The sequence below is a fragment of the Hipposideros armiger genome, unplaced genomic scaffold, assembly GCF_001890085.2.
Source record: "Hipposideros armiger isolate ML-2016 unplaced genomic scaffold, ASM189008v1 scaffold_331, whole genome shotgun sequence".
Classification (NCBI taxonomy): domain Eukaryota; kingdom Metazoa; phylum Chordata; class Mammalia; order Chiroptera; family Hipposideridae; genus Hipposideros; species Hipposideros armiger.
In genome coordinates this window covers 2,322,128-2,333,704 of record NW_017731681.1, presented here as the reverse complement: position 1 = coordinate 2,333,704, position 11,577 = coordinate 2,322,128, and the positions used below count along the sequence as shown (strand labels likewise).

General features: G+C 55.4%; 3 protein-coding genes across 6 annotated transcripts; all 3 read left to right on the top strand.

The window, feature by feature from the left end:
* Positions 1 to 6: 6 nt before the first annotated feature.
* SLC39A7 (solute carrier family 39 member 7) lies at positions 7 to 3,246 on the top strand. Its single transcript, XM_019660817.1, has 7 exons — positions 7 to 505; positions 596 to 764; positions 911 to 964; positions 1,086 to 1,250; positions 1,397 to 1,537; positions 1,749 to 1,945; positions 2,342 to 3,246. Exons 1-7 carry the CDS (start codon positions 101 to 103, stop codon positions 2,612 to 2,614), a joined length of 1,404 nt encoding a protein of 467 aa, XP_019516362.1. The 5' UTR covers positions 7 to 100; the 3' UTR covers positions 2,615 to 3,246.
* A 198-nt stretch (positions 3,247 to 3,444) lies between these two features.
* On the top strand, positions 3,445 to 5,589 carry HSD17B8 (hydroxysteroid 17-beta dehydrogenase 8). Of its 4 annotated transcripts, XM_019660814.1 has the most exons (9): positions 3,445 to 3,519; positions 3,697 to 3,914; positions 4,016 to 4,132; positions 4,243 to 4,335; positions 4,424 to 4,509; positions 4,622 to 4,706; positions 4,914 to 4,956; positions 5,156 to 5,230; positions 5,403 to 5,589. In XM_019660814.1, the coding sequence occupies exons 1-9, from the start codon at positions 3,474 to 3,476 to the stop codon at positions 5,417 to 5,419; spliced, it is 780 nt and encodes a 259-aa protein (XP_019516359.1). In that variant the 5' UTR covers positions 3,445 to 3,473; the 3' UTR covers positions 5,420 to 5,589. The 4 variants fall into 4 exon arrangements, with proteins under 4 accessions (XP_019516359.1, XP_019516361.1, XP_019516358.1 ...); XM_019660816.1 differs by lacking the exon at positions 4,914 to 4,956; XM_019660813.1 differs by lacking the exon at positions 5,403 to 5,589 and having other exon boundaries at positions 5,156 to 5,384.
* A 1,655-nt stretch (positions 5,590 to 7,244) lies between these two features.
* RING1 (ring finger protein 1) lies at positions 7,245 to 11,063 on the top strand. The gene is made up of 7 exons (XM_019660828.1): positions 7,245 to 7,383; positions 7,485 to 7,619; positions 8,408 to 8,568; positions 8,667 to 8,882; positions 9,542 to 9,931; positions 10,114 to 10,387; positions 10,653 to 11,063. The coding sequence occupies exons 2-7, from the start codon at positions 7,542 to 7,544 to the stop codon at positions 10,752 to 10,754; spliced, it is 1,221 nt and encodes a 406-aa protein (XP_019516373.1). The 5' UTR covers positions 7,245 to 7,383; positions 7,485 to 7,541; the 3' UTR covers positions 10,755 to 11,063.
* The last annotated feature ends 514 nt before the right edge of the window (positions 11,064 to 11,577 follow it).

Sequence of the window (11,577 nt, the reverse complement as noted above, 5' to 3'; positions counted from 1 at the left end):
AGAAGTGGACGGAGGGCGTGAGCGGAGTAAAGCGGACCCCGCATAGCTATAGAGTTGAGGGTCAAGTGGAGTTACTGTCTCTGTTCCTCTGGTCAGCGTGATGGCCAGAGGCCTGGGGGCCCCCCACTGGGTGGCCGTGGGTCTGCTGACCTGGGCGGCCGTGGGGCTGCTCGTGGCCGGACACGGGGGTCATGGCGACATGCACGAGGACCTGCACGAAGACTTCCATGGACACAGCCATTCACATGAGGATTTCCACCATGGCCACAGCCATGCCCATGGCCATGGCCACACTCACGAAAGCATCTGGCATGGGCATAACCACGGTCATGACCACGGACATTCACATGAGGATTTGCACCATGACAATAGCCATGGCCACTCCCATGAGAGCCTCTACCACAGAGGGCATGGACATAACCATGAGCACAGCCATGGAAGCTATGGGGAGTCTGGGGCTCCAGGCATCAAGCAGGACCTGGACACTGTCACTCTCTGGGCCTATGTGAGTCCTCAGGGGATGGGGGTGGGGAGGGGCTGGTTCTGGATTGTTGGGAAACCCCGCACCTCTTGACCCCTGACTCTCCCTCACCAGGCACTGGGGGCCACAGTGCTGATTTCAGCAGCTCCATTTTTTGTCCTCTTCCTTATTCCTGTGGAGTCAAACTGCCCCCGGCACCGGTCTCTACTCCAGATCTTACTCAGTTTTGCTTCTGGTGGGCTCCTCGGAGATGCCTTCCTACACCTCATCCCTCATGCCCTGGGTAAGGAACCTCAGACTTCTACCTCAAATCTTTTATTTTATTCTTTGGGCAAAAGGGTTCTTTCCCCTTTGTGATCCTTGACCTTCTAGTATTCCTCCAAATATTGGGGTATTCGCTCATCTGGCATTTTCTCCCCCTTTTGCCAGAACCTCATTCCCACCACCCTCAGGAGCACCCTGGACATGGACACTCCCACAGTGGTGAGGAAGGGATTGGGGTGCTGGGGAAGGTCTACCCCTCCCAATTCTTCTCTTTCTGCACTTGAGGAGGTTAAGCCTGGAATCCACATCTCCCTTAATGTCTCACTGCCTCCATTTTCAGGCCAGGGCCCCATTCTGTCTGTGGGACTGTGGGTCCTTAGTGGAATTGTCGCCTTTCTTGTGGTGGAGAAACTTGTGAGACACGTGAAAGGAGGACATGGACACAGTCATGGACATGGACATGCTCATGGTCCCATACACGGAAGTCATGGACTTGGAAGACACGGTGAGCCGAGGAACAACCTTCCTGAAAGCCACCTTGTTTGCCTCAGAATCCCCTCACCTTATGGGTATTAGATTGGAGGGGACTTACCTTTTGAGGACATATTAGATCTCTGTTCCCCACTTTTACCAACTCCTTTCTTCCCTCAGAGCGTTCTTTAAAGGAGAAACAGAGCTCAGATGAAGAAGAAAAGGAAGCAGGGGGGTCAAAGAAGCGAAGAGGACGGAATACAGGGCCCAAAGATTGGCCATTGAGACCTCAGAATTCTGAAGAGGGAAAAACAGGTTCAGGTAAGGGCCAGGGTTGGTAATAAGTGTGGACAAGGGGCATTGTCCTGAGCCCCTTGGGGTATGTGCCATGGGTGATGGTAGGTATCTGGAAAATACTGAGAGGCTGGGTGTGAAGTGATCTCTGCGGGAGATGTGATAACAGCTGGACCAGAGTTGGGATGGGGGGTGATGGAGCCTCTAACTGTTTTGTCTTCCTTTACTCCTATACAAGACCTCCGTGTATCAGGGTACCTGAATTTGGCCGCTGACCTGGCACACAACTTCACAGATGGTCTGGCCATTGGTGCTTCATTTCGAGGGGGTCGAGGATTGGGGATCCTGACCACAATGACTGTCCTGCTACATGAAGTGCCACATGAAGTCGGAGACTTTGCCATCTTGGTCCAGTCGGGCTGCAGCAAAAAGCAGGTTGGTGATGATGTGCACCAAACATGGTTGCCTCCAGCTCTTTATCCGCTGCTCACCCACCCCAAACCCAAACTGCCTCCCCTTAGTTCTAAACAAGTCGTACTGTTATTGATAATAAATCTTCTAGAAATCATTTCTAGATCACTGTTTCATTGTCTTGTAGCTTAGTATTTCTTGAACTGTGGTCTATAAGCCATTTGAATGGTTTTGATACATAAGATTTTTCAGAAAGTGTCTATTCTAGATTTCCTTCTTTTTACCATACTTTTTTGTTTCCAAAGGCATGCACCCTACCCATATATACCTGTACACCCCCCACCCCACCCCCAGCCATGTCTAAACCACTGATAACCTTTAGATGTTGATAAGTGCCTCTGCCTCTTTTCTGCCCACCAGGCAATGCGTCTGCAGCTACTGACGGCGGTAGGGGCATTGGCGGGCACAGCCTGTGCCCTCCTAACTGAAGGAGGAGCAGTGGGTAGTGAAGTTGCAGGTGGTGCAGGTCCTGGCTGGATTCTGCCGTTCACTGCAGGTGGCTTTATCTACGTAGCAACCGTGTCTGTGTTGCCTGAGCTGTTGAGGGAAGCGTCACCACTGCAGTCACTTCTGGAGGTGCTGGGGCTGCTGGGGGGGGTTGTCATGATGGTGCTGATTGCCCACCTCGAGTGAGAGGTGGAATAAACACCCCCACTCAGTCCCAAACCTCTGGCCTCTTAAGTCTTCCGAGTTTGAGTTCGGGGCTGTGGAGGTTGGGGCCCTGGCCAAGGAAGGACATCTGCCAAAGGAAGGAGTTTTCGCATCGTAGGGAAGGAAGTGGTGACTGGCATGAGGGCTAAGGTTTGGCAGTCTTATAGGGGCTGCAGAAATGAGAATGAGAGACCAGAGGAACCAAGCGTTGGTTGTGTGCTGACCATGTTGTTGGGTTTGGGGGACTAAATGGGGCCATGAAGAAGGCTGGAAGAGACCAGTCATGGCAGCCTACTCATGTCCCCTACCCCACCTGTTCTCGGAGGAACGAGCTGCCACACACAGGCTTCTCCAAGGTCCTCCTCCCTCTCCCACCTGTTGGTGGAGGCTTCAGAGAAGACCAAAGCCCTGGACAGAAGGGGCATCAGGAACCATGGGGTAAACATAAGTTAAACAACAATCGTGTGTCCTGATTTGGGAGTGATTTGGGGGGGAGGGGGCGTTAGTTGCTAATCTCATGGCCTGAACTTTTGTTTATTTTTTTATATCACTGTTTGAATCGAGGGGGTGGGGTGGTGGCCGAAAATAAAGTCCTCGGATCTTCCGTCCCAAAAGCAGTCTTTGTCTTTTTTGGAAGAATGGGCCCCTAGTCTCTCTACTCCCCAAACCCCTAAGCTGTACTGTCCGGCCACGCCCCCCACGGTGGGAGGTCCGCCTGTGCTGGTGGCCGCAGATGGCCTAAAGCTGGTGGGGCTACGATTGGCCTGCCTTTGCTCTCGCCCCGCCCCCCTGTGCGCTTGGATTGGCTCCGTGCTGGGTGCCCGCCCACTCGCAGCCAGCCATGGCGACTCAGCTCCGGCTACGCTCCGCGCTGGCGCTGATTACAGGTTGAGGGGGTGCTCTCCCAAGGCGGTTTGGGGTGCGGGAATGATGTCGGGGGCGCCCCCTCGGGCTGTGCAGCTGCTGTGACCTTTGACCCCTGGGACGAGTTTTACTAACTTGGCGCTCTATTAACCTCTGCCCACTCCTCCCCCCGTCCCACCTCGTGTTTTCTTCCACCGCAGGTGCGGGTAGTGGCATCGGCCGAGCAGTCTGTGTGCGGCTGGCCAGAGAGGGGGCCACTGTGGCTGCTTGCGACTTGGACGGGGCAGCGGCACGGGAGACGTTGGGGCTGTTGGGCGGGCCAGGGAATGTGGAGGGGGTGCCCCGCGGGGCCCACGCTGCTTTCCAGGCTGACGTGTCTGAGGCCGTGGCCACTAGGCGCCTGCTGGAACAAGTGCAGGTGAACGCGAGCGACTTCTCCCCCTTTAAAGTGTTCGCATTGCCTCTACCGCCCCTGGCTCTTTCCATGGTTTTTTGGTGTGTAACCTCCCTCTTCCATAGGTCTGCTTTTCTCGCCCGCCATCTATCGTTGTGTCCTGTGCGGGCATTATCAGGGATGGGTTTCTGCTTCACATGTCAGAGGATGACTGGGACAAAGTCATATCTGTCAACCTGAAGGTGACCACCTCTGAACGCGGGACTTCTGGCCCCTCTAACCTCGGAAGGGAGTTGGAGGACGACTGTCACCCCAGCTGATCCTTTCTGCCTTGTTACTCTCTCCTCACTAGGGCATCTTTCTAGTTACGCAGGCTGCAGCCCAAGCCCTGGTGTCCAATGGTTGTCATGGCTCCATCATCAACATCAGTAGCATCGTAGGCAAGGTCAGGTTGAGTTGGGTTGAGGTAAGGGCATAGAGAGGAAACCTCTCCTTGGAACCCGATTCATCTCAGATTTCTGACTCACCTATAGGTGGGGAACATGGGACAGACAAACTATGCAGCATCCAAGGCTGGAGTAATTGGGCTGACCCAGACTGTAGCCCGGGAGCTTGGACGGTGGGTCAGACACCTGGGGGTTTAGGGGCCCTTGCTGAGGCATGTGGGAGCTCTGAGTGAGGGGTCAGGGTTCAGTCCTCTCCAGAGTCAGCAGCTACTCTCCCTTTTGCAGACATGGGATCCGCTGTAACTCTGTCCTCCCGGGGTTCATTACAACACCCATGATGCAGAAAGTGCCACAGAAAGTGCTGGATCAGGTAGGAAGCTGTGAGTGGAGGGCAGAGAGCTGAACTGTTCAGAGACCCAGCCTTCCTGGGCTTGAGAGAGAATGCTGGGCACAGTGCCTGACAAATAGCAGGTATTAAAGAAGTGCACAAGGAATAGAGACAAGAAAAAACGGTCACAGACTCAGTCTACAAAAAATCCAAAAAGAAACTTTCAGCCATTTGAGTGTTTCCTTACAGGTGACTGGAATGATCCCAATGGGACATTTGGGGGACCCTCAGGGTGAGCACTGACTGGGGAGTGGGCCCTGGGGAAGCCCTGGGTGAAGGGATCCCAAAGTCTGGTATCTGAGAGGGTCTCACCAGGATTGGTGGTTGGTGTGTGTGTTTTGGGGGGAGGGGGTGTTTCTGGTGGAAGATGATGGCTCCTTTGGGTCTATGGAAGTGAGTAGGATTCTGCCCTCCCCTCACTGTTCCCATAGATGTGGCAGATGTGGTCGCATTCTTAGCATCTGATGACAGTGGATACATCACTGGGGCCTCAGTGGAAGTCACTGGTATGAGGCCATCGTGGGGCGGGAGAGGGCAGAGAAATGGAATCCAGATGATTTGAGAAAGCAAGTGAGGGGAATCTGGAGCCACTGAGGTTAGGACAGAAGATGGGACCCCCCCCCCCTCACCCATTTGTTTCCACCTATGCATCTGTTCAAATGTTTCTGCCCTTCCCAGGAGGTCTTTTCATGTAACTGCCTCAAGGACCCTGGACTCGGCTCACTCCCACAACTCTGCAAGGCCTCCTGCTGATGAGGACTCTGAATTCCTAGGCTACAAAAGGGGTGTCAGTGTATGGCTCTCAGGAATGCTGAATATGGGAGACAGGGGTGCTTGTGACCCCAATAAATTCCAAATCCTCCTCCCTGCCACCTCCAGTTCTTGTGTCTAAGCTCTCAGACCCTTCCCCACCTCCCCCTCCTTTCCCTTTCCCGAAGGATTGTTCCCTTTCACTGCCTAGTCTCCCAGGGCAACCCCCTGCCACCGGGTGTGAGAGGAAAGAGTGTGTGTCACTGTGTATGCGTGACACTCTGGGTCTTTTTGGAAGGAGGGGTCTGCCCCAACCCCTTCCACTAGTCCTGCAGCCCCAGTCCCCTCCCCCCAATACCCTGGGTCTTTATGGTCCCCAAGGGTGATTTGTTCATGGCCTCATCCTGGTGTCCAGCCTGGCCTTGGGAGGGGGTCTTGGAACAGGTGGCCCTCCCCCATCCCTCTCCTTTATCTAAGTTCCCCCCTCCCCTTTCTCTCCACCTTACAATAGCTGCAGCAGGCCTGGGGTCGGATGGGGGGGATTAGGGGAGGGGGCCAGGATTAGGGGAATGGACCAGCCGTTGAAAGGGGCTGGAGGAGAGTAGAAGGGAGGGGGCTGGGAGAAGGAGGAGGAAGGGGAGGGGGGTCCGCGCTAATCGACTCTGGAGCCCACATAAGGACTGGCCACGGACTGAAGGAGAGGACAGGGAAGTAGGGGGGATCTGGGGGAGGGGGCGAGGGGACCCACTGCTGCCTTGTCCCAGGAACAGGCCACCCCCTGGCAGCTGCAGCCCAAGTCCGGGAGCCCCAGCTCAGGCTGGAAGAGACGGGACGCCCATCACGGTTTCTCCCCACCCCTCCCCCGTATCCCTCTCATCCCCTGCCTTCAATTGGGATCGCTCTGCCCCTTCCTCTTCTCTTTCCTCCCCGTCCCCTTCCTTTACTGCGAAGTCCTAGAGGAAGCCTCTACCTGCTTCACACTCCAGTCATTCGGCCTCTTGTGCCCCTCCACCCGCGCACACCCCCTCCCCGATAGGGGCCCCATCTTGTGTGTGTGTGTCCCTGCTTCCGCGTGGTGTCTCCATTCCCCCGTTCCTCCCGTGCGCCTCCCTTCCCCGCCCCGGGCCGCGGCTCTTGATTGTCCAAACGCAATTCTCGAGTCTCTGGCTCCGGCCGAGAGTTGAGTCTGGACGTCCCGAGCCGTCGCCCCCAAACCTCGAGGGGAGAGCGGGTCGGAGGGTCTAGGGAGAGCCAAAGCGGAGGGTAGAGCAAGTCCTCAGGGTGGCAAAGGGAATCCCGGGCACATCGGGACTTAGTTGAATTCACCGGACTGGAGGACAGAAGCGGCAGGGGACCCTTGGCAGCATTTACTCCCCCTAATCCCGGGCTGGGGTTACGGAGTGTGTAGGGATGGGGAGCCGCTCCCAGAGCCGCTAGGGGACGCGGAGTGGGGGAGGTGACCCTTCTGCAATCCCCCCCCCCGTCCCCTCCCGGGGTCCGAGCGACCCCAGGCCCCGCCCTCTGGAGCGGAGGCCCCAGGTGGGGGCCAAGAGAAGGGAACTGTGGGTTAAGGTTGTCTGTGCAACGGTGCTGGGCCGGAGGCGGAGACCGCGGTCCCCACGTGGCGCTGGACTCCAGGGACGCCGACTCTGTGCGGGGGGCGGGGGAGCCCGGGTGTCCACGTCGCGTTCCACCCGCTCCGCGAGTGGCGGGTGACGTCTCCCCGGGCGGCTGGCAGTGGAGTGGAGGGACAGGCGGAAGTGACGTAGGACCCAAGCGCCTGGGCCAAGGCGGCGGAGGCGGCGGGAGCTGCTGTCTGAGCAGCGGCTGCGGACCGAGCGAACTCGGCCGAGAGCCCGGGCCCAGGGCGCGGCGCTGCGGCGGCGGCAGCGCAGACCGCGGGAGCCGGGTGAGGGGCCGGGCCGGCAAGGGGCTCTGGAGGGGCGGGGTCTGCGCGAGGGCGGTCCCCTTAACCCCGTCCCTCCCCTTTCCCCTTCCCCCTCTCCCCAGCCGTCCACTCCTCCTTGTCCGCGTTGGAGCCCCGGCGGGGGTCTGTGCCCAGTCGCCATGACGACGCCCGCGAATGCCCAGAATGCCAGCAAAACGTGGGAACTGAGTTTGTATGAGCTCCACCGGACCCCGCAGGTGACAGGATTCTCCCTTCACAGCTTACTCCCTCTCCCCCAAGCCCTTCAATCCACAGACCCTCTCTCACAGCCTCTTTTCCATTTTTTTGCCCCATTCTACCAACCCTGCCCAATTTCACAGACTCCCTTGATCCTATCTTTGAATCACCTTAACCTTTCCAAAGTACTTTCACATTTATTTCATTCACTCCTCAAAACAGCCAGAGCGAGGTAGAGCTAATATTACTATCTTTTTTTGAAAGATAGTAAACGGACAGAAATTAAATTCCTTGTTCCTCAGTACAACGTCATAGATCAGTGCCTGTAAGACTCACCTTGGGAGTTTATTGAAAATGGAGCTTTCCAGCCTGCCACCCCCCCCAACCCCTCCACACACATTCTGATACAGTAATGGGATAGGGCCCCAGAATCTTTGTTTTTAACAGCTACCCTAAAGGATTCTGATGTATATTACCAGGATCACCCTTTAAGATATTCCGTTGAATAAGTCTCCCCCAAACCACAAATCCATGCCACCCCCACCCCTAGGGATCTCTCCAAACTTCAGATCCTCCTGTTGCAAAGCTCCTATTCTTAATTAAAGAACATTAATTCTTTCTGTTCTCCATTCTCTCCCAGTCAATAGCCCCCTCTGTCTGAATTCCCGTCTTCCTCAAGTGGCCAACATGGGGTACCCAGATTCTGCCATCTCACTGTATTTCTCAAAACTCCCATTTCATGGACCACTTGTTTCTAAAACGTTTCCCCCCAACCCACCACCACCTTTCCACTCACCAATGCCTCCAGGAAGCCATCATGGATGGCACAGAGATTGCCGTTTCCCCTCGGTCGCTGCATTCAGAACTCATGTGCCCCATCTGCCTGGACATGCTGAAGAATACTATGACCACCAAGGAGTGCCTCCACCGGTTCTGCTCCGACTGCATTGTCACAGCCCTGCGGAGCGGGTAACATGGGACACCTTTGTGATGGGGAAAAGAGTACAGAGCTGAGATCTCAGCACCCTGGCAACTGACTGCCCACGGCCTCCTCTCTCCCACCCCAGGAACAAGGAGTGTCCTACATGCCGCAAGAAGCTGGTATCAAAGCGATCCTTGCGACCAGACCCTAACTTTGATGCTCTGATCTCAAAGATCTACCCCAGCCGAGAGGAATACGAGGCCCACCAGGACCGTGTGCTCATTCGCCTGAGCCGCTTGCACAACCAGCAGGCACTGAGCTCCAGCATCGAGGAGGGACTGCGCATGCAGGCCATGCACAGGTTTGGGTGGGCCGAGAGGTGGGGCAGATGGGACCGATCCAAGGGTCACATTCCCAGTGCTGGCTTTGCCACCTGCCAGCCTCTAAGCCTAAAAGTTGACTGCAGCCTGATTAGCAGGTCTGGAAGTGATGGATATAAATTGCAGCTTCTTAGTTAGCAACAGGCACTCCCGTTCGGAAGAAAAGAGCTCACCTAACTTTCTAGAAGTTGGAACAGTAAAGTGATTTTGGGCATAAGCCCTGGATTCACACTGCTGGGGATTAAATCACCTAGGTCAGCATCGCTCAGTCTTTAATATGTGTATCAAAATTACCTGAGGGTCTTGTTAGAAATGCGAATTCTGATTCAGTAGGTCTGGAGTAGGGCCTGAGACTCTGCATTTCTACAAGCCTATGCTATTGGTTCTTGGCCCATACTTTAAGAGGCGAGGGACTGTGATCTCGAACAATTTATTTAATCTTTCTAAGCCTCAGTTTCCTCAGCCATAAAATGGATGATGTAAAGAGCGATCAATGCAAAACACTTAGCGTGTGCTTGGCACACAGTTAGTGTTTAATAAATATTTGGTGTCATCATTAAGATTCCCCTGATGGCTTACATCTCTGAAGTTTGAAATCTTATCCTTGATGCTTTCTAACCTCAACCACTTTCTTCTGCAGGGCCCAGCGTGTGAGGCGGCCAATGCCTGGGTCAGATCAGACCACCACGATGAGTGGGGGAGAAGGAGAGCCGGGGGAGGGAGAGGGGGATGGAGAGGATGTGAGCTCAGATTCCGCCCCTGACTCTGCCCCAGGCCCTGCTCCCAAGCGACCCCGTGGAGGGGGCGCAGGGGGGAGCAGTGTAGGGACTGGGGGAGGAGGCACTGGTGGGGTGGGTGGGGGTGCTGGTTCTGAAGACTCTGGTGACCGTGGAGGGACTCTGGGAGGGGGTACCCTGGGCCCCCCAAGCCCTCCTGGGGCCCCCAGCCCCCCGGAGCCAGGTGGAGAAATTGAGCTCGTGTTCCGGCCCCACCCACTGCTCGTGGAGAAGGGAGAATACTGCCAGACTAGGTGAGAGCCCTGTGTTTCCCCAGACCACTGAGAAACCAAGATCACTTAGGCTTCCATCCGAAGTAGGCTTTGCCCAACCCAAGAAAGAAGCCCTAACCCAGAGGCCATTTTGGAAAGTCCCCTACTTCCCTTTTCCACTTGAGGCTTCCTGTGCCCTAAATGTGCCCTCTTTCCCACTCTAGGTATGTGAAGACAACTGGGAATGCCACAGTAGACCATCTCTCCAAGTACTTGGCCCTGCGCATTGCCCTCGAGCGGAGGCAGCAGCAAGAGGCGGGGGAGCCAGGGGGGCCTGGCGGGGGTGCCTCTGATGCTGGGGGACCTGATGGGGGTGGTGGGGAGGGTGGGGGAGCCGGAGGAGGTGACAGCCCTGAAGAGCCTGCCTTGCCCAGTCTGGAGGGTGTCAGCGAAAAGCAGTACACCATCTATATCGCCCCCGGGGGTGGAGCCTTCACGGTGAGCCTTGAGTGGTATGGGGGAGGGGGTGGCCTGGGGCCATGCACAGCCATGACCCTGACTTCTGACTGACCAGCTCTCCTTCCTCTGCTTCTCCCTCTCCCTTCTATGCCCTTTCTTCTCTGTCACTCCATGTGCCCCTTTCATGTGCCCCATCTCTTTATCATTTTTCTTCTTCCCTTGGTCACCTCTCTTTCATTTCCTTTACCATCTTCTCCACCTTTATTTTCTCTTCCCCTGCCTCTCTCTCCCGCTCCCTCTGTAGACACTGAATGGCTCGTTGACCCTAGAGCTGGTGAATGAGAAGTTCTGGAAGGTGTCCCGGCCACTGGAGCTCTGCTATGCCCCCACCAAGGATCCAAAGTGACCCCACAAGGGGACAGCCAGAGGATGGGGATCATGGGGTGTCCCTGTGTCCTGGCCCACCACCCCAGCTTCTTTGTTCCCCAGTGCCCCCCAGCCCAGCCAGCCACAAGAGGACACAAATGAGGACATGTGGCTTTTATACAAAGTATATCAGATTCTTCTATATTGTACAGAGTGGGGCATGCGTCCCAATGTACTGCTTTTTCTATTGCCCCCAACCTCCCATCTACACAAGACGTTGGATAAAGTGAAGAACCCTCCTTTCATGCCCTCATACCAACAACAAATTTGCTTTTTTTCCTCTTTGAAACCTGCAGTTCTGTGTCTTTATCAGGGGTGTACTAGAAAGAAAGAAAGAATAAAAGAAAAAGATTGGAGAGGGAGCCTAGGAATCCTGTAGAATCAGCCTTGGAAGTGGGGAGGAAGTGCCAAAAGTTATTCAAGGTGTGTCATTCCCATTTTTCTGAACCCCCAAAGCAGCAAATAAGTACAAAAGTAGGAACGATCTGTGAAGCTGGAAGAGACAAGATGAAGAAGAGCCCAGGGATGTGTGAAGTCAAATCCCAAACTTGCTTCCTAAATCCTGAGTTGCCCAGGCCGAAATCCAGGGTTTCAATACCATAGGGAGAGCTGGAAAGTGGCTCAAGAGAGAGTAAGGCATGTTTGTAGAGGTGGACAGGGCGGTGATGTTTGCAAGGGGAATAACTCCTCTCACCACAAGCCGCTGGTTCCTATAGCTGGGAAGAAAGGGAGGGAGGTGGGGAGGGCTGCGAGAACCTCCCAGCTCCTTATCCCGGCCACCCCGGGCGCCTTCAGGGGAGTAC